Source organism: Rhinichthys klamathensis, unplaced genomic scaffold (assembly GCF_029890125.1).
Source record: "Rhinichthys klamathensis goyatoka isolate OS25496 unplaced genomic scaffold, OSU_Roscu_1.1 h1tg000523l_1, whole genome shotgun sequence".
In the NCBI taxonomy this organism is placed as follows: Eukaryota; Metazoa; Chordata; class Actinopteri; order Cypriniformes; family Leuciscidae; genus Rhinichthys; species Rhinichthys klamathensis.
Window position 1 is genome coordinate 634410 of NW_026607002.1, and position 22327 is coordinate 656736.

General features: G+C 40.1%; 1 protein-coding gene across 1 annotated transcript; it reads left to right on the plus strand.

Moving 5' to 3' along the window:
- The first annotated feature begins 20276 nt into the window (after positions 1-20276).
- LOC130073125 (uncharacterized) lies at positions 20277-22327 on the plus strand. The gene has a single exon (XM_056238556.1). It carries the CDS (start codon positions 20277-20279, stop codon positions 21657-21659), a length of 1383 nt encoding a protein of 460 aa, XP_056094531.1. The 3' UTR covers positions 21660-22327.

Here is a 22327-nt window from a genome sequence, read left to right on the forward strand (position 1 = left end):
AACATTGCAACTTTAATTGTAAGGTTTTTGCTTTATAGATCGCACATTTGTTTATTCATAACAAAATAAACCTAGGAATCAATGAATGCATTCACGTTAGAGTCATTTCCAGTGTGCATCTTTGAAACAATTTCTCTGTTAACGGTTTTCTTGTATTTTTACAGTACATTACTGGCAGCACGGTTGCCAGCAAGTTACTGTATTTCGATTTCCAGTAACTGTAGTGTAATTCACTTTACAGTGCACAAGATCAGTACTGTAGACTACAAAATAGTACTTTACTGTATTTTTACTGTATTTCGTAATTTGGTCTGCTTCTGCTGTAATTAATTATACGGTATTGTACTGTAATATCTATATTGATACATTACTGCTAAATATTATTGTAATTTTCAAAATAGTTTCTAATAATGATAATATTATATTATAATAATATAATATAGTTATTAGGAAAATATATAGTAGGAAAAAAAATACTATGGAAGTCAATGGCTACTGTCAACTGTCTTGTTACCGACATTCTTTAAAATATCTTATTTTGTGTTCAGCAGAATACAGAAACTCATACAGGTTTGAAACAACATGAGGGTGAGTAAGTGATGACAAATATAATTTTTGGCCAAAAATTCAAATTAGCCCATGATTTACTCACCCTCTAGCCATCCTAGGTGTATATGACATTCTTCTTTCAGACGAACACAATCAGAGTTATATAAAAAAAATGCCCTGGCTCTTCCAAGCTGTATAATGGCAGTGAATGGTTGTTTCTGTTTTGAAAGTCCATAAAAGTGTATCTATCCATCATAAAAGTGCATCTATCCATCATAAAAGTGCATCTATCCATCATAAAAGTGCATATCCATAAAAAAATATGAATATAAAATAAAATATGAAAAATATTCATATTCAAGTTGGGCTTTAGATTGAAGTCAAATCCGTATGTTCATTTGGCCGGAAGCTAGTTATTTTACTTTATAAAGTTTTAAATACGGATATTTTTCTTACATCTCCATCTTCCTCATCACTCCACATAAAGTCAACATCTGAGATATTTCCATCAGCTATATGTTCAAGCACTTCAAGAACTGTATATTCTGCATATGAAAAAGTTTCAAAAATGTATCGGTACTGTGATATAGATTTTTTTATATAAGAAATTTCAATCAGCATTACTGGACATGTGATTTCAGTAACAGGCTTTCGAACCCACTGTCCATTCTAATGGACAGACACATTTGAAAAAATCCTGATTTAAAATGTGCAATTCTACAATCGATTTTTAACTTTAATTAATAAGTTCAATCTTTCTATTTTACATACAAACTATGAAATAATGGCAAAAATATATAAAAAATGTCAATAAAACCATAGAAAATGTTGCTTGCTTCTGTGCTTGGAGTGAAGTGCTGCCATGCTTCTCTTCAATGAAGTGTATTTTTTTATAATTACTACATGCAGAGCTTTACTGCCATTTGATTGGATGACAAACGTCCAATCTCATGGACTGCAGGCTTTAAACTAGGTGAAATGCTCCAGAAGTAAAAAAAAAAAAGGAGGCTGACATGTGATGTCCATTGTAATGGACGCAGGGTCTGAATGAGTTAGTACTGTGATTTAGAGAAATTGTCACAAATGAAAATGAAATCTGGTGATGCAGAATTTAAAATAAAAAACTAGTGATATGTAAAATATTCAACTGTATCTTATAAATCATTTTTGTAATTAAAATGTGTGCTTGTGTGTGTGTAGTTTTAAATATTGTGTTTCATCTAATGTTGATTATACAGTATGACCATGATGATTGTTGGAACTGCACTTGGTCACCGGGACATAAAAACTGCATGTATAGAAACAGCAGTAAAATATGATAAAAATCGCTGAAAAAGTTTAATGACTTTGCCCCAAAATAAGGTTTAAAACGCCTTTTCCCCACAGGTTATACTTTTACTATGCGCAAGGGTTCTCTCCCTCGGTCGTGCGCGCGCTACACAGTTTGAAGCACAGTATGTGCGAGCTCTCGCTCGCTCGCTCTAGTTTCCGGGAGATTTGAACTAATTTGCGGGCATCAGGGAGCCGCTATCAATCTGCGGGAGACTTCTGATGTCTGATATTTACACAACTTACACATACACTGCATATCAAATCTGCCGCCTTTTCAAACAGTAACGTATTTTGCGCTGTCGTAAACCTCAACTGTGCGCATGCGTCAGTGGAACCAGACGATAGGCTTAAATGTTTCCCGGCTTGACTGTTAAAAGCAGACGATTGGCTTTCCAGCCGGAGGGGCGGGACATGTGCATACAACCGCCATCTTTGGCGTTACGGGTTTTCCCTATATAGTTGTATTAAGGATTGATGATGAAGTGGCATGTCTCTATATAAATAGTCTCTGCTATAGTATAGTTAAACAACCCTGGATATGCATATGTGTGTGCCAACCCAGTCTCACGGCAGTTCGTGATGTGGTCACGTAATTTAATCTATTTATTCGTGGCAGGGCCACGTTAATTTACTTATTTTCGTAACTCCAGCACGTTTTTTAAAGTAATGCATTCCAATTGGGTGCATCTTTCGTGCAACAGCACGATTCTTTCTGACGTTATTTTCGTAACTCCAGCACGTTTTTATACTAATGCATTTCAATTGGATGCATCTTTCGTGCAACAGCACGATTCTTTCTGGAACCCTGCAGCGTTGAAATTTGACGTCTTGGGTCAGCACGACCCCCCCCAAACCCCCCCCCAAGACCCAGGGGTGCAGCCAGGGATTTTGGGCCCCATGAAAAAATAGGTACTGCTGCACCCGTTCAATTAATAAAATCGATTTATGGGGCCCCTAAAAGTGTGTGGGCCCTTAGAATCGTCCTAACTTTCCCCCCCTTAGCGGCGCCCCTGCCAAGACTACATCAAGGTGGGGGGGGGGGGGTCAAATGGGCGAGTCCATTTGGGGCGAGTCCATTCAGGGCGAGTCAAATGGCTGCCACTAGATCATTTTTATCTGGCCCTCCAACTGGTTTTTGATGTTTAAAAACCCTCGCAATCTGATTACAAAGTGCCCTCTGCGCAAAGGTTTGGCGCGTTCATCAACGGTGAGTTTAACAACGCACACGATGTGAAACCGCATTCAGCGGTGAGTTTAACAACACTCAACTGCAGGTAAACCTTCAATCAGAGGTGAGTTTGACCTAACCAACGTTCAACTGCAGGTAAAACGGCATTAAGGTGAGTTTAACAACGTTCCAAAGCGCGTGTAGGTAACGTTAATATAAGCAGTTAACGTTAAATTATTTTCTTTTCATATGTAAGCTGACTGCTTTAAGCATGCTCCAGTATTTTTATCGGAGGTTTGCTGATTTTAATAAATATATATCTTATGCTACGATTGTGTTCAATTAATCAGTTTCATTTGTATTTTTTATTATTATTAAATCTTCTAATTAATAACGCTGACGTCACCGTATGGGTCGATCCCAAGGTCCATTGCGATTTTCAACTCGGTAAGTAGAAGAGTTAAAGTCCCTGTAAAGGCAATTTTAACAAAACATTCTAAACACATTCTAAAGGTTAGAAATGTATTGCTAAAACATATTACAAAGACTGTGAACTGTGAAGTACTGAATTGTGGAGTTAGACCGTTAAACAGTTTTTCACCCTGGCAATTTCACGGATTTTTTGGGCGGGTCTAAAACAGGGCTCGATGACGCACTGGAGCTCTTGGACACGCCCCTACTCGATGACGCACTGATACTGATCCCTCTAACAATATAAATAGAGCACATTCGCATCAGTTTGGCGCTCATTTGCGAGTTACTGTCAGTACTATTATCAGTTACTACAGCCTACAGTTTGCTATCTAGCCATGCCTTCGTCACGGAAATGCGTACTACTTGGATGCAATCATTTGCAAAACAGATCGGTGTCCTTGTTTAAATTTCCTAAAAACGACGACATCAAGAAGAGGTGGATTAATTTTGTGAAGAGCCACCTTGATGGAGAGCTGAGGATCACCAGCCAAACCCGCCTCTGTAGTGATCATTTTACTCGTGATAGTTTTATAAACTTTCGTCGGAGACAACTGGGATTCACAGATAATCCGTTGTTACTGGTGAAAGGTGCCGCACCGACTATCTCTCGCCTCGGCCTTCATCCTCCCGTCCCGCCGACAACTGGCGCCATCATCGGCAATGCGTGCCCACCAATGAGTGTAAGTTGCCTTGTCTAACTTTATTTGTCTAAGTTAGGTTAAGCTAGTTAACGTTTACTTACATATAACTTAGCTAACTTGCATAAAAGGGAGAGAAAAAAATTACCATTCTGTTGCAGAGCGAGGGGGACGATGTTGACTTCCTTGGTCAATGTCTTCTGAATCGGATTCAGGCTCTGGAGGCTCAAACAAATATGGCTTGGTATAACCTAATAACCTAATAAGCTGCTAGGAGCATCCATTTCGGCTGTAGCGGGTCCCGTCGAGTGCAGCTTTCCCGCGAGTGGGCGTGGTTTCAGCGCAGCCAGCGGACACGCCCCCAGCGTTTGAGAGCAGAGAAAACTGCTCATTTTTTCAAGATTTTGATAGCTTATTTTATGTACTTGCCGGCTTTTTTTATCATTCAAATTTGGCTGGGTGGCTAATAACACATTTTTCTGTGGTGTGACAAACTCAGAACACATACTTAATTTTGACTTTACGGGGACTTTAATTAATAGAGATGGATACTATTCTTACATGTCCACATCAAAAACTGTTGAATTAGGACAAGAAATTGTGTTTAGAAACTTTGTAAGGTGGCCATTTCATTCTTATGACGATAAATGATAGAAGACGTTATAGTTTTCTGCACCAAAATGCGATTTTTGCAGGCTAGCAAAGTTAGCTAACGTTAATTGAATTCAAGTTCATTTTTGTCGCATATAATCATGTAACGTTAGGCTAAGGTAGCCTACAATCATTGGGGAATATAAGATTTTCAGTATTACGTTACATTAGCCCACAATTATTAACCAACATTATAAATGTTCAGAATGATGAACGGTGTTGCCAGATTGGTTAACGTTAGTTTTACAGCCTAACGTATCATTGTTAAAAATCCACGCAAAATTATATAATAAACTATACAAATTCATAACTACTATTGTGGCGAATCACAATTTTTCAATATGGAAAAAAAAGGTGCTCATTAAAAAAAAGGTATATTTAGCTCTGTGCATAAGTCACAAAAATGCTATATTTTATCCATCAAGTCATTTCATTGTCTCTGTCACATTAACTCCCTCCTCGTAAACAAGTGTTTTTTTTTTTTAGATTCTTCCAACGTTACCCACCTACTAGTAGATTACCAGTACACCACCACAACCAAAGGCCCTTTTAAGCGCCAACCTCTCTGGATTTGTGCACTGTTTGTCTTTCAGTCTGTCTCTCATTTTTGTCTGTTTCTCTTATCTCTGTCTGTCCATCTCTGTGTCTGTCCTTTTTCTGTCTTACCCTCGTTTCTGTGATGACAACTACACGTGTCACCGATTGTCAAGATGACAATTACATGGAGGGGAGACGGGTGGCTCTTGAAATGAGCTTAGAACATGCTCTGACTGAAGCCAGGGTAGGTGTTTTTTAGGCGTTTAATTTTTTTAAAATTAATTTTCAGATGCAATGAAGTAGAGTGCCTACATTGGGTCCTAGTCCTATTCTATGTATTAGTACGTACGTACAAAAAAAATGAGACTGTCCTCCTCCGAAAAACGACCCCATATGTCGTTTGTGCATGCAGCGTATTACGACCTATAGTGGCGTTTTAAAATGAAGCGCCCTCTAGCAGTCTTATATATGACCGTCTCGTTTATCGGGTGTGTCGTCATCAAATGACCTTTGACTGTCGTTACCAATAAAAACAAAATGCGGCAAGAAAAAGAATGTCCCTGAACGCCGTAATCAATATCTGTTTTATTTTATTTAAAGATCTATTTAATGTATCGTTGTGACTGTCGGGAATTCATGTGTAAGTATAAGTGTAGTTTGATGTTTTTTTCTTTACAAATCAGTTGCGAATGCCACTGAATGAATGTGATTTTACCACAGTATATTAGCTCGATCCTGCTAGCACAGTGCCCATAAATTTTACCATAGTAATTAGTTTTACTGTGGTATTTTTAGTTAAATAAGACAACGCCATGCTTTTAAGACTGTGGTTTTACTGTGGTATTTGTAAACACAGTAACACAACAGTTACAATGGTTTTACCCAAGTTAAGTAGTTTTACTGTGGAATTTGTATAAAGCACAGTACCACAATACATACCTTGGATTTAGCACAGTAACTGTAACGTTAGATTTACTGTGGTATTTGTAGTTAAAGCACTGTAACTTGCATGCTTTTACCACAATAACTGTTTTTACTGTCTACTATTTGTAGTTAGAGCACATGAGTAACCACAGCACTTACCATGGTTTTACCAGAGTAACTGTCGTTTTACTGTGGTATTTGTAGTTGAAACAGTAACAAATCACTTGCCATGGTTTTACTACAGTAACCATAGTTTTACTGTGGTGTTTGTAGTTGAAACAGTAACAAATCACTTGCCATGGTTTTACCACAGTAACCATAGTTTTACTGTGGTGTTTACAGTTGAAACAGTAACAAATCACTTGCCATGGTTTTACCACAGTAACCATAGTTTTACTGTGGTGTTTGTAGTTGAAACAGTAACAAATCACTTGCCATGGTTTTACCACAGTAACCATAGTTTTACTGTGGTGTTTACAGTTGAAACAGTAACAAATCACTTGCCATGGTTTTACCACAGTAACCATAGTTTTACTGTGGTATTTGTAGTTAAAACAGTAACACAACACTTGCCATGGTTTTACCACAGTAACCATAGTTTTACTGTGGTGTTTATAGTTGAAACAGTAACAAATCACTTGCCATGGTTTTACCACAGTAACCATAGTTTTACTGTGGTATTTGTAGTTAAAACAGTAACACAACACTTGCCATGGTTTTACCACAGTAACCATAGTTTTACTGTGGTGTTTATAGTTGAAACAGTAACAAATCACTTGCCATGGTTTTACCACAGTAACCATAGTTTTACTGTGGTATTTGTAGTTAAAACAGTAACACAACACTTGCCATGGTTTTACCACAGTAACCATAGTTTTACTGTGGTGTTTATAGTTGAAACAGTAACACAACACTTGCCATGGTTTTACCACAATAATCACAACACTGGCCATGCCTTTAATACTTTTTTGTAATGTAATTGTAATTCAATATTCTTTTTCTGTCTTGCAGTTACTTCAGATCACATACTCCTCCATCTCCATCTCCCACAACAACCTTTAATCCAACAGTTCTTTTAAGAGGCCATATCTCGCTAAAACTCTCTCTCTCTCTCTCTCTCTCTCTCTCTCTCTCTCTCTCTCTCTCTCTCTCTCTCTCTCTCTCTCTCTCTCTCTCTCTCTCTCTCTCTCTCTCTCTCTCTCTCAGTTTTTTTTAACTGTAATTAATTTACAATTTTTTTTGCTGTCTTTCTTTCTCTTCTTCATCATGGAATATTTAAAAAAATCAAAATTTGATAAATTCTGTCAAAAAGCTGCTAATAACAGGGAACTTGAACTCAAAGCTCCCAGTGCTGATCTTGAAGAAGCTGCCAGGGAGGCTGAACAGGTCCTTCAAATTAGGTAATGTTGAACACATAGTTATAGCTGATTTGCTTTAATGAATGTATCCTTATTTTATGTTTTATTAACTTTCCTTAAAGTCCTTCCTCTCAAATAATTTGGTCACGGATCATTTTTAACACACTGTCTCAACATGTATATATTTCTCTTTGTTTCAGCTGAAAAGGAAGTGCTGTCAAGGGCTTGTTAAACCTGTCTTCGTGGAGAGGGATGAATTCGGCCATCTTGTGCGTTTATGGAGAAGGAAAAAAGCTGCAAAGGCAAATGTTTCCAATGGTATGTCTGTGTTGGTCTTAACCCTTGATTGAACATTACTGCAGTTACATTTTGCACAGCATTTGATGTTTCTTAAACTTTGTTTTACATACTACACTACCCCATCAGTAAGAACCCACAATAAAGCGTCATGTTGATGTAGTAATAGTTCATACAATTGGCCAAGTCAGCAAATTCATCTGATATTATGCAAGTGTACTCGTACAAAATTCTATGACTTTTACTCCAGCTGCTGTCATTGGCCATTGCCTCAACTCTCTTGCAGATTGTAAGTAGTTGGACCGTTTATATCAGAAAGTTCATATCAAATCCATTGTATTCTTTATTAACCTTTACATATTGGCGCCGTCTCTTCTTGTACCAACAGTACATGATATCTTTGCACATGTTGATTTTTATTGACCACATCTGTTTAAGAAGCAAGAGTCTGGAAATGCTAGTTTAACAAGTTACGTGACACATCAGATCTTCAAATAACTTGTCCTAATCAGATCACTTAAACAATTAGTTCACCCATAAATGAAAAGTCTGTCAGTAATTGCTCACCCTCAACCTCATGTTGTTCCAACCCCGTAAGACTTTCGTTCATCTTCAGAACACAAATTAAGATATTTTTGATTAAATCTGAGAGCTGTCTCACTCCTCCATAGAAGCTAAGGGATCGAAACTTGCCGGCCTAGAAAGTTAGAAAAGACAATGTTTAAAATAGTCCAAGTGACTACAGTGGCTCAACCTTGAGTTTATCCAGCGACGAGAATACTTTTTGTGCGCAAAAATAACGACTTATTTAACTCTTCATTTTCTTCTGTGTGGGCCTCTGAGTGAGTTTACGTAGTGTAAAGGGGGTCGCACACCGGACGAGAAGCGCAGCGCCACGTCTAGGACAACTCCAGGTATCGCACACCGGACGCGCACATTCTAATCGCGTGAGCACAATTTTGAATCAACTCCTGGTAGAAGAGCTGCACGATGTGTGTTTTATCTTGATTTATTATTTATTTTTTTATGTTCATTGAATAATAGCTGATGTTTGAACGTTAATCAAGTAAAAGTGTCTATTACGTTGAGTCTGTTATTTTGTTGTAACGTTATCCGTTGTCTAGGCAACTATGTCACATAAAACAATAGTATTTATTTAGCTAGCGTTTAGCTAACCCGAGTGAAAACAGCACGGGGTGAAGCCATGTACATTAACGACGATTTGAGACAAATAAATGTAAATTTAATATAAAACTATGCAAATGGCGCTCTGTGGCGTGGCAGGGTTTTGAACAAGGTCCTGAGCCGTAGCTGGGCGCCGCGGACAGACGCCGAATGGCGCCGCCGGTGTGTGTACACTCAAAGAGAATAATGTGTTCGAATTTTAAAGACCTGGCGCTGCGCTGTTAAGGGGGTCGCACACCGGACGAGAAGCGCAGCGCCGCGTCGCGCAGCGCCAGGTCTTTAAAATTCGAACACATTATTCTCTATGAGTGTACACACACCAGCGGCGCCATTCGGCGTCTGTCCGCGGCGCCCAGCTACGGCTCAGGACCTTGTTTAAAACCCTGCCGCCGGTGCGCACAGCACAGCGCTTCTGTGTTGTACGTCAGAACGTAGGCTCGCTATTGGCCGACGCAGGTCATGTGTGTGATGCGTGTGACGTACAACACAGAAGCGCTGCGCTGTTACACTACGTGGCTCACTCAGAGGCCCACACAGAAGAAAATGAAGAGTTGAATAAAGTCATTATTTTTGCTTGTTTTTGCGCACAAAAAGTATTCTCGTGGCTTGATAAACTTATGGTTGATTGACGAAAGTCTTACGGGGTTGGAACTTGGAACAACATGAGAGTGAGTAATTACTGACAGAATTGTCATTTTTGGGTGAATTAACCCTTTAAGTTCGTTCATAACACCAAGAACAATAACTATAATGATAACTATTCTAACATCCACAACAAACGGTTAAAGTTGGATAGATCCTGATTGGCTGTCAGTGTTTTTATAGTTCATCATGTGATTTAATAAAATTATCTTTTGTCCTTTCTTGCAGGATTAGTCACGAATTACTTAGTCCTGCTCCATCAGCTCTCTACAATATCAAACTCCATCAGCTCTCTACAATATCAAACCCAATGGCTCTTTTAAGACCCAACCCATCCAAAAGCTTTCACATCGCTTGTCTTGTGTGGCACATCGGCTCTCAGCCCTTCTTCACTCTTATTGCTAATTTCCACTCTGACCATGTCTACTTGTAATCCATTTCTTTTCTACAGTGAACACTCAGATTCTACTGTGAGCACTCCTGTCACCATCCCTCCCACTGTATTCTACTTGCCAACACAGAGAAGGGGGGGGGGGGGTATAACACCGTAAGTATAACACCGTTGCCATGAAAAACAGAGCGTTGCAATGGATTCTAACCATAGAGACGTAGCGCTAAACGCTATTTTCTTTAGCGAAAGCAATACAATCATTTTTAAATCAATAAACTCCTTTTTAAATCAATATTTTGAGTCAAATTATTGATTTATTTGGTAGGTAGCCATGTAATAAGCGGGATAATGTCCCTTACACATTATCCCTTACATATATCTTTCCAGTTCAGTTTTCTCCATCCATCTGAAATGCCAATCAAAATTAAATGTTAAATACGGTACTATTCATTGTTGTTTTAAAGGGGTTTCGGTTACATATCAGTTACTTTATCAATCAGTGTTTTTTTTAAGAGTTTTCTATTTTTCACTATAATTGATTACCTCAATGCAGATATTTTTTTATATAACCAACCTATTTTTATGTTTTCTTTTCTACATAGTGGCGCAAACTGGAGAATTACCTGTGTGACAGAGGATGCTGTGCTGGGCGCTTATCTTTGTATTTAAACAGTTTGACATATAAATAAACATTGGGAAATTACTACAAAATGTGTCCAATCATTATGCTTTTTTTGACCTTTTTTTTTTTTCTTCCTATATTTATACTAGCTAATAATGGTAATGGGGTCCATTTCCTGGAAACACAGAAGTGATTAAATATATACCTTTAATACATTGTAAATGTTATAGAAGCACTTCATTTGAATAGTAGCTGAACTTATCTTTGTTTAAGAAATACTGAATGCTTGAATAATTATCAGAGGATTAGTTTTTTGTAAGCAAATGAAACTTTTTGAATTATTTTAATACTTATTTGTCATACAGTATCCAACTGCAACATTTTTCTATTGCGTGTAATCTATTGTTGCATCGGGTTATGCAATGCAATCTGTCATTTTAGTTTTATATTTAATGGGGACAAATAAATGTTTAATTTGTCCATTCACCACAAGAACCTGGAAGATCCTGTCATAAATGACCATATATGGACAAGTAAGTGTGACACATCTGCTCAACTGGGTTGTCATTGGCTTTGACATTTCCTTGGCACCTACAGGACTGGCTGTGGTTGGACAATCTTTAAACCCATATTACTAAACGTTTAATGTTGCAAAGTACGTTTTGCTGTTATAATTACGTCAGTAATACATAAAGTTAACAATGTGGTGTTGATTTGTTGTGAGAAATTACCCCTTTACCGAGATCCTAACCCTAACCCTAAGTATAAGTTAACTGAACTACAAACAAAGACTATTGCCAAATAGCTTATAATGATAGAGGCTCATGGGTAATGTAGTTTAAAACGTTTAATAAAGAAATTAAAAAAAATACTATCTTTACTGAACATAGGGATATCTAATCATGGTCATTGTGCAAACCTCTAAGACATACTTGAGAGGCAGGCTAAAATTTGGTATTTTACTATAAGCACTTTTTAAAACGCCTTTATACCACCGTTTCATATATATATATATGATTTTTGAAAAAGTGGTCAACATCATTATGTAAACATAGTATAAGTATAGTGTTGACAATGAACAAAGACATCAATTTAAACAACCAATACACTTGTGACACTTCATTGTACAACATTGTTTTACTGAATGGCATACTGTCTAAGTACACACAGTGTGTAATTTATGGCTCAAAAGTCTTAACAAAAAATTAATGCACTGCAAAGCATCATAATGTAAAAGTTCTGGACATCAGAAATTTGAATGCTCATCCTGCTTATAGTACAGGATCCATGTTGATCTTTCCCTGGTACATCATCCTCAGTGTGCCTGAAGTGCCCATTACCCATTACAATATAGCCCATGCAGTCTCTTGTGATGCATCTTTCAGCCTTTCACCTCATCTAACTGAAATTTGGCATATTTACTGTATTTGACACAGCATCTTAGTCCTAAAACATATACAATGGTAACATTCTAGCAAATGATTTTCCCAAATGTCATTAATATGACCAATCTTCATGTCTCAATTAAAACAATCATGGTTATTATGTCTTATTACAAAATCTAATTGTGTATTTACCAAACACAATCCTTAATAAATAATATTCACCATATGTTGTTATCCAACACCATGTACAAAACTTTACTGGATAATACAGCATAAATACAGCTAAAGTAGCATATAAAGACTTATGATATTTGAGAGAAATAAAAAAGGGTTGTTATAATCATGATATTTATCTCCCTATCAAAATCTTCTTCCATGTATATAAGCAATTTGCAATTGTTATCGAGCAGTGAGCACAGTACAGTACAAATGATGGACAAAAGATGTGATCAAATCAAATAATTTTATTGTCACAAAACCATGAACCCAAGTGTGCACAGGTGATGAAATTCTTTTTTGCAAACTCTGCAGAATGACAGTATGGATGACAAGTATAGAATATTTACACAACACATACAGTATTAATATACACAGTATATGTTAGGGACTCAATACAAGTAGAGAACAATATATGGTACAATATTATACTATACACAGATTGAAAAATGAAAAAAATAACAAACAAAATAATCACAGTATACATATACAGTGCAGTACGGTATGAATGAGTGAAAATAGAATGTCAGGGTCCAGAATAATACTGAGTAAGAGTCCAGTCAGTGTAATTGAAAAAATGTAGAGCATATGAGGTTGGGGGGTGGGGGTTGCTGTGTGTTTTACTGGTATGAGTCCAGTCTGCTGGTGCGGGTTCTACGATAACCTCTGCCTGATGGTAACGGTGAGAGCAGTCCATGGCTCGGGTGTCTAGATTCTCCGTGCTTTCCTCACACACACCTGTAGGAAGGGAAGTTTCCTCACACACTCCCTTGTCCTGGAGGGAGGGAAGCTCACCTTCAACAGTGTTCTGTGCAGTTCGTAGAGCTTTGCAGTGATGCAGCCAGTCAGGATCCTCTCCACAGTGTAAAATTGAGGGTTGATTTGAGGGTTTTGGTGCTCACACTGAACTTCCTCAGCTGTCTGAGGAAGAAAAGACACTGATGAGCCTTCTTCAGCACAGCATCAGGGTGGATGGGTGAAGTTCTAACCAAAGAAAATATGTATTTAGGAGGTGGTAAATCAGCAAACCATATATAATAGTATTATTTAAAATTGTTGCACTAGACCAGGGGTAGGCAAGTTCGGTCCTAGAGAGCCACTGTCCTGCAGAATTTAGTTCCAACCCTAATCAAACACACCTGAACAAGCTAATCAATGTCTTCAGGATTACTAAGGCTATAGGCAGGTGAGGTTTTTCTCAGTGTTGGAGCCAAACTCTGCAGGACAGCGGCTCTCTAGGACCGAACTTGCCTACCCCTGCACTAGACTTACCACTGATTCCATGGGCCATAACTCTGACCTGTCAATGTAGAGCTGGAATGTATTCTTCACAGTGGATAACTGATGCAGTGCTGCACTTGGTGGCCACAGAATCGTCTCCTGTCAACAAAAACTCCATCTCTGGCCTCAGACCCATTTCTCCTTAGTCTGGACCATGTGAACTGACCAACTGCGTGAAGACGGACCTGAGCATTGAGTGTGTTCAGTGCCAGCTATCGGCTCCTCTTGATGTAGTCTTTCTGTACAAGTAGAAAATGAGAACATAATACAAGCAGTCATAACAAATTAATAATGTATTTAAAACTAGTGCAACATGCCTATTTCTTCATCAACTGGCTTCATCGTCCTTCAAACAATCAGACAAAAAAAACAAAAACAATTTAATAATAACTCCAGAAAAACTGTCAGTACTCACCATATAAAGTAATTTCCAGCTATAAACATGTATGTATGAGTATCTATGAATACATGAGAAGGCCATGTTCATTTCTCATCCCCAACAGGACTGGTTGTCCTGGTGAATACTGGTTTGCCTGGCTTGCTCTTTTTCAGCTTTAAAACAAGAAATGTCTATTGAACCCATGTTTAAATATATACATTAAGACAGGAACTGAGACGGGCAGAATTTTGGGTGTAAGTTTTAATAATGAGAGAAAGGTGGTACTAGAAAAAGCTGTATCTTCAATAGCAAGCTATATTAATAAATTAATTCCTTTAAACATGATTACTTGCTGCCAGTATTGTTGTAAGCAGTTTAAAGGCCTCTTCACACAAAGGATGAGCCCACACTGCAGCTATTTAACATATAACGACACAGAGGAACAATTTCGTTGGAATGACTTTCAAAAATGTTGTTTTTTTCCAGCTGATGAACTATAAAATCTTTGACAGCCAATCAGAATCTACTCGACTTTAAAAAACTTAAGCACTTAAAATTAGACAACATTACCACAGCACACACTTTTGATAATAAACAGAACTTTATCGTTCGTTTGTTGTGGATGTTAGAATAGTTATCATTATAGTTATTGTTCTTGGTGTTATGAACGAACTTAAAGGGTTAATTCACCCAAAAATGACAATTCTGTCAGTAATTACTCACTCTCATGTTGTTCCAAGTTCCAACCCCGTAAGACTTTCGTCAATCAACCATAAGTTTATCAAGCCACGAGAATACTTTTTGTGCGCAAAAACAAGCAAAAATAATGACTTTATTCAACTCTTCATTTTCTTCTGTGTGGGCCTCTGAGTGAGCCACGTAGTGTAACAGCGCAGCGCTTCTGTGTTGTACGTCACACGCATCACACACATGACCTGCGTCGGCCAATAGCGAGCCTACGTTCTGACGTACAACACAGAAGCGCTGTGCTGTGCGCACCGGCGGCAGGGTTTTGAACAAGGTCCTGAGCCGTAGCTGGGCGCCGCGGACAGACTACGGCTCAGGACCTTGTTCAAAACCCTGCCGCGCCACAGAGCGCCATTTGCATAGTTTTATATTAAATTTACATTTATTTGTCTCAAATCGTCGTTAATGTACATGGCTTCACCCCGTGCTGTTTTCACTCGGGTTAGCTAAACGCTAGCTAAATAAATACTATTGTTTTATTAGCGATTAGAATGTGCGCGTCCGGTGTGCGATACCTGGAGTTGTCCTAGACGTGGCGCTGCGCTTCTCGTCCGGTGTGCGACCCCCTTTACACTACGTAAACTCACTCAGAGGCCCACACAGAAGAAAATGAAGAGTTAAATAAGTCGTTATTTTTGCGCACAAAAAGTATTCTCGTCGCTGGATAAACTCAAGGTTGAGCCACTGTAGTCACTTGGACTATTTTAAACATTGTCTTTTCTAACTTTCTAGGCCGGCAAGTTTCGATCCCTTAGCTTCTATGGAGGAGTGAGACAGCTCTCAGATTTAATCAAAAATATCTTAATTTGTGTTCTGAAGATGAACGAAAGTCTTACGGGGTTGGAACAACATGAGGTTGAGGGTGAGCAATTACTGACAGACTTTTCATTTATGGGTGAACTAATTGTTTAAGTGATCTGATTAGGACAAGTTATTTGAAGATCTGATGTGTCACGTAACTTGTTAAACTAGCATTTCCAGACTCTTGCTTCTTAAACAGATGTGGTCAATAAAAATCAACATGTGCAAAGATATCATGTACTGTTGGTACAAGAAGAGACGGCGCCAATATGTAAAGGTTAATAAAGAATACAATGGATTTGATATGAACTTTCTGATATAAACGGTCCAACTACTTACAATCTGCAAGAGAGTTGAGGCAATGGCCAATGACAGCAGCTGGAGTAAAAGTCATAGAATTTTGTACGAGTACACTTGCATAATATCAGATGAATTTGCTGACTTGGCCAATTGTATGAACTATTACTACATCAACATGACGCTTTATTGTGGGTTCTTACTGATGGGGTAGTGTAGTATGTAAAACAAAGTTTAAGAAACATCAAATGCTGTGCAAAATGTAACTGCAGTAATGTTCAATCAAGGGTTAAGACCAACACAGACATACCATTGGAAACATTTGCCTTTGCAGCTTTTTTCCTTCTCCATAAACGCACAAGATGGCCGAATTCATCCCTCTCCACGAAGACAGGTTTAACAAGCCCTTGACAGCACTTCCTTTTCAGCTGAAACAAAGAGAAATATATACATGTTGAGACAGTGTGTTAAAAATGATCCGTGACCAAATTATTTGAGAGGAAGGACTTTAAGGAAAGTTAATAAAACATAAAATAAGGATACATTCATTAAAGCAAATCAGCTATAACTATGTGTTCAACATTACCTAATTTGAAGGACCTGTTCAGCCTCCCTGGCAGCTTCTTCAAGATCAGCACTGGGAGCTTTGAGTTCAAGTTCCCTGTTATTAGCAGCTTTTTGACAGAATTTATCAAATTTTGATTTTTTAAAATATTCCATGATGAAGAAGAGAAAGAAAGAAAGCGAAAATATGTAAAATAAAAGAGAGAGAGAGAGAGAGAGAGAGAGAGAGAGAGAGAGAGAGAGAGAGAGAGAGAGAGAGAGAGAGAGAGTGAGTTTTTGCGAGATATGGCCTCTTAAAAGATCTGTTGGATTAAAGGTTGTTGTGGGAGATGGAGATGGAGGAGTATGTGATCTGAAGTAACTGCAAGACAGAAAAAGAATATTGAATTACAATTACATTACAAAAAGGTATTAAAGGCATGGCCAGTGTTGTGATTATTGTGGTAAAACCATGGCAAGTGTTGTGCTACTGTTTCAACTATAAACACCACAGTAAAACTATGGTTACTGTGGTAAAACCATGGCAAGTGTTGTGTTACTGTTTTAACTACAAATACCACAGTAAAACTATGGTTACTGTGGTAAAACCATGGCAAGTGCTGTGGTTACTGTGCTTTACCTACAAATAGTAGACAGTAAAAACACAGACTGTGGTAAAATCATGGTAAATTACTGTGCTTTAACTACAATAGTACACAATACAAACACAGTTACTGTGGTAAAAGCATTGTGTTGTGGTTACCGTTACAGTTCCGGTGGAAGAAGCATGGTATAACGTTACTGTGCTTTTACTACACTACACATGACATAGCGGAACGAGAGTTACTGGTAAAACATAGTAAATGTGTGGACTTTTTGCATGATACCTTTCCCAACACAGGCAAATTTCAATGTTTGAATGTCACAATGAAAACTAACTTTATAATGCTGGCGTCCGTTTGAATGAACGTCACACAGCTTGAAATATAAATACCGATTTGAAACACGACATCATTTAATTCATAAACACGGGACTTTATACGGATGGAAACCCTACCTGTACGTGTGATGAAGTCATCAAAAAGATATATTTTTATAGCAATAAACTACGTTGAATAGCTGGGAGAGTTTGACGTAAACTGGTAACGTTAGCAGGTAGATAAAAAAAAACCATAATGCATTGAGGCGAAAGTCAAAGTTTATAATGCATTTCTCCATATCTCCAGCTGCCGGTAGGGGCGCAAATTTAGGAAACGCTCTTATGTGTCGTATTTGAAGGTAGTCACAAACGACCTAAATGGTCGTATGGGTTGGAGGACTTGTTGTCAAAAATAGTATACATCCGTTTCGCTTTTTTATTTCTTACATCTTTTAGGGAGACTTTCACTTTCCGTAACGGACTGAAGTGCGCGTCCGAGTGAAGACAACACATTTCAGCGCTAGATCATCTCTTATTTAACAAACGAATGAAACGAATGCTGCTAGTTAACTGGATATGTTTTATTTGTATTGGTACATCCGTGCCGCGAGATGTTTTAAAAGTGTTTCAAAACCGCCCTGTAGGCTAAATGACGCCTAGGCTACTATTTCATATACCGGTAGGCTACATGTTCTACGATATGATATTTTATATTAATATTAGGAACCTGAGACTCGCGCTTGGGACTGCACGTGCGTATTGGATCGTCTGGCCTGGTGGGACTCCGAATGAAGGTGGAATGGATTTGAGCAGCAGCGTGGAAATCAATGCTGTACCTAAAACGCCCATGCATTCAAATTAATGAAGTTTTATGTAAACAAAGTTCGGGAGGAGCATGTTCAGGTAATCATCCAATCAGCGCAAGAAGAAGCCAGTATAAATAAAGCCTTCCCTTACCTCCTGTCTCATGACTAATTTCTCAGCATCTGACTCCGCCTCCGTGCAGTCATGTCCGAGTTAGAGCTCTTCCCCTCCGACGATGAATCTTTCATCTCGGAGTCATCTCAACCGCAAAACGCAGATCCAGCAACCCTTCCTTCTCCAGCAGCCAACGACAACATCGAGCCTCCATCCTCAACCAGGGGACGTCGGCCCTCCAGATCCTCTCCACATACTCCAAGGCGTCGAAGACTCCCCTCACCACCGCCAGCGAGGAACTCATCATCTTCATCATCGTCTTCCTCCGCGCCTTCCCACCTGCCAGCTCCCCCTAACATCCCTCCCATAGGGAAGTGGACAGTTAAGGGGCTAAGACAAGCCCTAATTAATTCTGATACAAATTTCTCCCGCAGGATGAAAAAAGCAGAATTATTTAATTTATATGTCACCTTACAATCTTCTCACCCTTCTGTTTCAGCTCCAATTCCTTCGGCTCGAACGAGCAAGGCTCGCCGGGCCCCGATCGCTCGTCCCGCAGTACCTCCTTCCTCACTTGCAGCGCTAGGCTCCGCCCCCGCGCCACGGCGTCACAGACCTTCCGCTAGCATGGGCCGCGCCCCGGAACCAGTCACGGATGGGCGCCAATCTCCTCCAGGTCAAATCCCTTCCTCAGCCCCTCCCATCGTGGTACCTCACACTCTAGATCCCGGCAGCTCCACTTTCTTACACGATCCCCAAACGTTTTTCTTCCCTTCTACTTCTTTCAGTTTTCCTCCTTCCCAAGCGTCAGGTGCTTACCCTAACGTGAGGATGCCTCCGTTAGCCGGTCAATCACCGGCGCATTTCTTTCCCCTTCCACACTATGCTCCTCCTATTCCTCCTCCTCCACCTAACCCGGGGGCCGATCTCCGCGTGAGGATGCCTCCGCAAACGGCCACAGCCCCGATTTCCCATCCCTTTAACCCTCTCCAAGTGCGTTCTCCTTTCTCTCTCTTCTCAGCCACTCCTCAACCAGCCCCTCCGAATGCAGTAGCATCTGAACCTCCTCCAGTGACGAACAACATCAGAGCTCAAATCCTTGCAGGTGCAGATGTTGATTTGGGTTCTCTCCTGTCCTTGTTTCCTCCGGCTGAGTCCAATCGCCAAGTAGACTGCGGCGACATTTCAGTCACTCTAAAAAATAACTCACAGGTTACATCACGTTCATTGTCACTAGCCGAATTCTGTATTGCCTTCAGCCGTTATACAGAAATCATATGCTCGTCTTTTCCCCATAGACGGCGCGAGCTGAACGACTATCTGTCTATCATAGCGGAGCTCGCGTTGTCTTACGGGGGTAGTCATTTTTATACGTACCACAAGCTGTTTTCCGCAAAATGCGCCGTCCGCGTTTCCCAATGGAATCAGTGTCCCTATTGGGGAGCGTTGGACACCGATCTCCATAACCGAGTCTTCCTTGGGTGCAGAAATATCTCCTGCGCAATCTGCAGATCCACAATCCATGCCACCACGGCATGCCCACAAATTAACCCGTCGATCCCTCCCGGCCCAGAGCAGAATGCCATAAAATCCACAAGTTACGTTCCGCGTCACGCAAGAGAAGATTTTTCAATCAGAGCACCATACTCGGCACCCGATAGACAAGTTTGTAGGAACTTCAACGAAGGGAGATGCCCAAGACAACGCTGTCGTTTTCTCCACGTCTGCGATTTCTGCGGCGGCGCACACGCCCGCGTGATATGCCCAGTCAAAAAATCTGTCAATAAAAATGCTAAAAACTATCTCTCGACTCCTGTGAATGTTTTCCGTCTAGCCGAAGAATTATCACACCACCCAGATGCCAACTTCACAAATTATTTACTGACAGGTCTTAATCAAGGCTTTAAACCCGGTGTAGAAAGCCATCCCACGCAAAATATTATCTGCGCTAACCTTCAGTCCGCCTTAGCAGAGCCCGGAGTAGTAGATAAGCTAATTAAAAAAGAAATTGAATCCGGTTTCATGATCGGTCCATTCGAGGCCCCCCCGTTCGACAAATTTCGCATCAGCCCCATAGGCGTGGCTACCAGGAAATTCTCCGGAAAAAAGCGGCTGATAATCGACCTTTCAGCCCCCCATAATTCTCCATATCCGAGCATCAATAGTCTCATCCCCCTCGAAGAGTATTCTCTTAACTATCACGATATCGAACAAGCCATAACCATGATTAAAATAGCTGGACGAGGCGCATGGCTTGCAAAAGTAGATATCTCCTCTGCTTTTAAAGTAATGCCAATCCACCCCGATTCATGGCACTTATTCGGCGTAAACTGGCAGAAAAAGTATTATTTCGCCGTGCGCTTAACTTTCGGCTGCAAAAGCAGCCCAAAAATCTTTGACACTCTCTCTGAAGCCATATGTTGGATCCTTTCCAATAATTATGCAATTCCTCAACTTCTCCATCTGCTCGACGATTTCCTAATAATTTCACCTCACGACATCATCCCCGAGGCTCACCTCCTCATAGTGAAAAAAGTTTTCGCCGAACTAGGGATTCCGTTAGCCCACGAGAAAACATCGGGTCCAACTACATCCATCGAGTTCTTGGGCATCAATCTGGACTCAGCAAAATTCCAGGCCTCACTGCCTAAGGAAAAAATCGATCGCATCATTTTAATCGCATCCAATTTTACAGACAGCACAGATTGTTCAAAACGCGAACTTCTCTCGCTGCTGGGCCACCTAAATTATGCGATGCGCATTATTCCACAGGGCCGACCCTTTATCGCGCATCTCCTAGCCCTCTCTTCATCTGTTCATGGGCTGGAAGATCGGATCATCCTTTCTGACGAGTCAAAAAACGAGCTAAAATTATGGATTAATTTCCTCAATCAGTGGAACGGCTTAACTTTTTTTTACGACGACTTTATCTCTCTCCCCCTCGATATCAAACTGTTCACAGACGCAGCTCCCTCGATCGGCTTCGGCGGCTATTACCAAGGACGCTGGTTCGCGTCTCCCTGGCCCCCTCAGCTCCTGGACACACCCCAGGCTTCAGCCTCCTCTGCCCTTTTCGAGCTCTACCCAATCGTCGTCGCAGCTTCCCTATGGGGGAAAGAATGGTCAACCAAAAGCATCCAAATCCATTGCGACAACGAAGCAACTGTACACTGTATCAACAAAGGTCGTTCTCGCTCACCTGCGCTTATGCCACTCCTCAGACGCCTCATATGGATCTCCGCATGCGACCAGTTCTTAATAACTGCAAGTCACGTTCCAGGGGCTCAAAATCAAATTGCTGACTCTCTCTCCCGTTTCTCTTTTCAGAAGTTCAGGATGCTGGCACCAGAAGCAGACCCCACTCCAACTCCAGTACCTCCTTATTTTCAGCTGATCTTCCCATAAACCATCCGCTAAAATCGCTCCTGGACACGTCCATCGAATCCATCCTCCAAGCCGTCTCTCCCAGAACCCTGCAAACTTATTACACCGCATGGAAATCGTTCAAATCATTCCACCTCTCTCACAACCTGTCGTTTCCCGAATTTTCTCTTTTAACAGTTACTTCATTCATATCTCATCTTCATAGTATTAAAGGTCTCCAAGCCGGATCCATTAAAAGCTATCTAAGCGGCATTCAATTCTTCCATAAATTAATCCACGGTAAACCTACACCTGCAATAAATAACTCCCAAACGTCCCTTCTAGTTAAAGGAATCCAAAGATCCCGCCCCACGCGCCCAGATACCAGACAACCAATCACAATCGATATACTCACCAGATGCATCTCATCACTCCGTCTTGGATACCACTCCATCAACACCGCATATACATTAGAAGCTATGTTCATCCTAGCATTCTTCGGTTTCCTCCGCTGTTCCGAACTGACCATTACTTCCTTATTCGACCCAAATATCCATCCCTCCATTTCAGACCTCCAGATCGTAGATAATGAAACCATATCATTTTTCATTAAACAAAGCAAAACGGACAGAGATAAAAGAGGTCACTTCGTTTATATTTTCAATCTACAAACTCCCATCCAACCGTACCATGCGCTTTTTAATTACCTG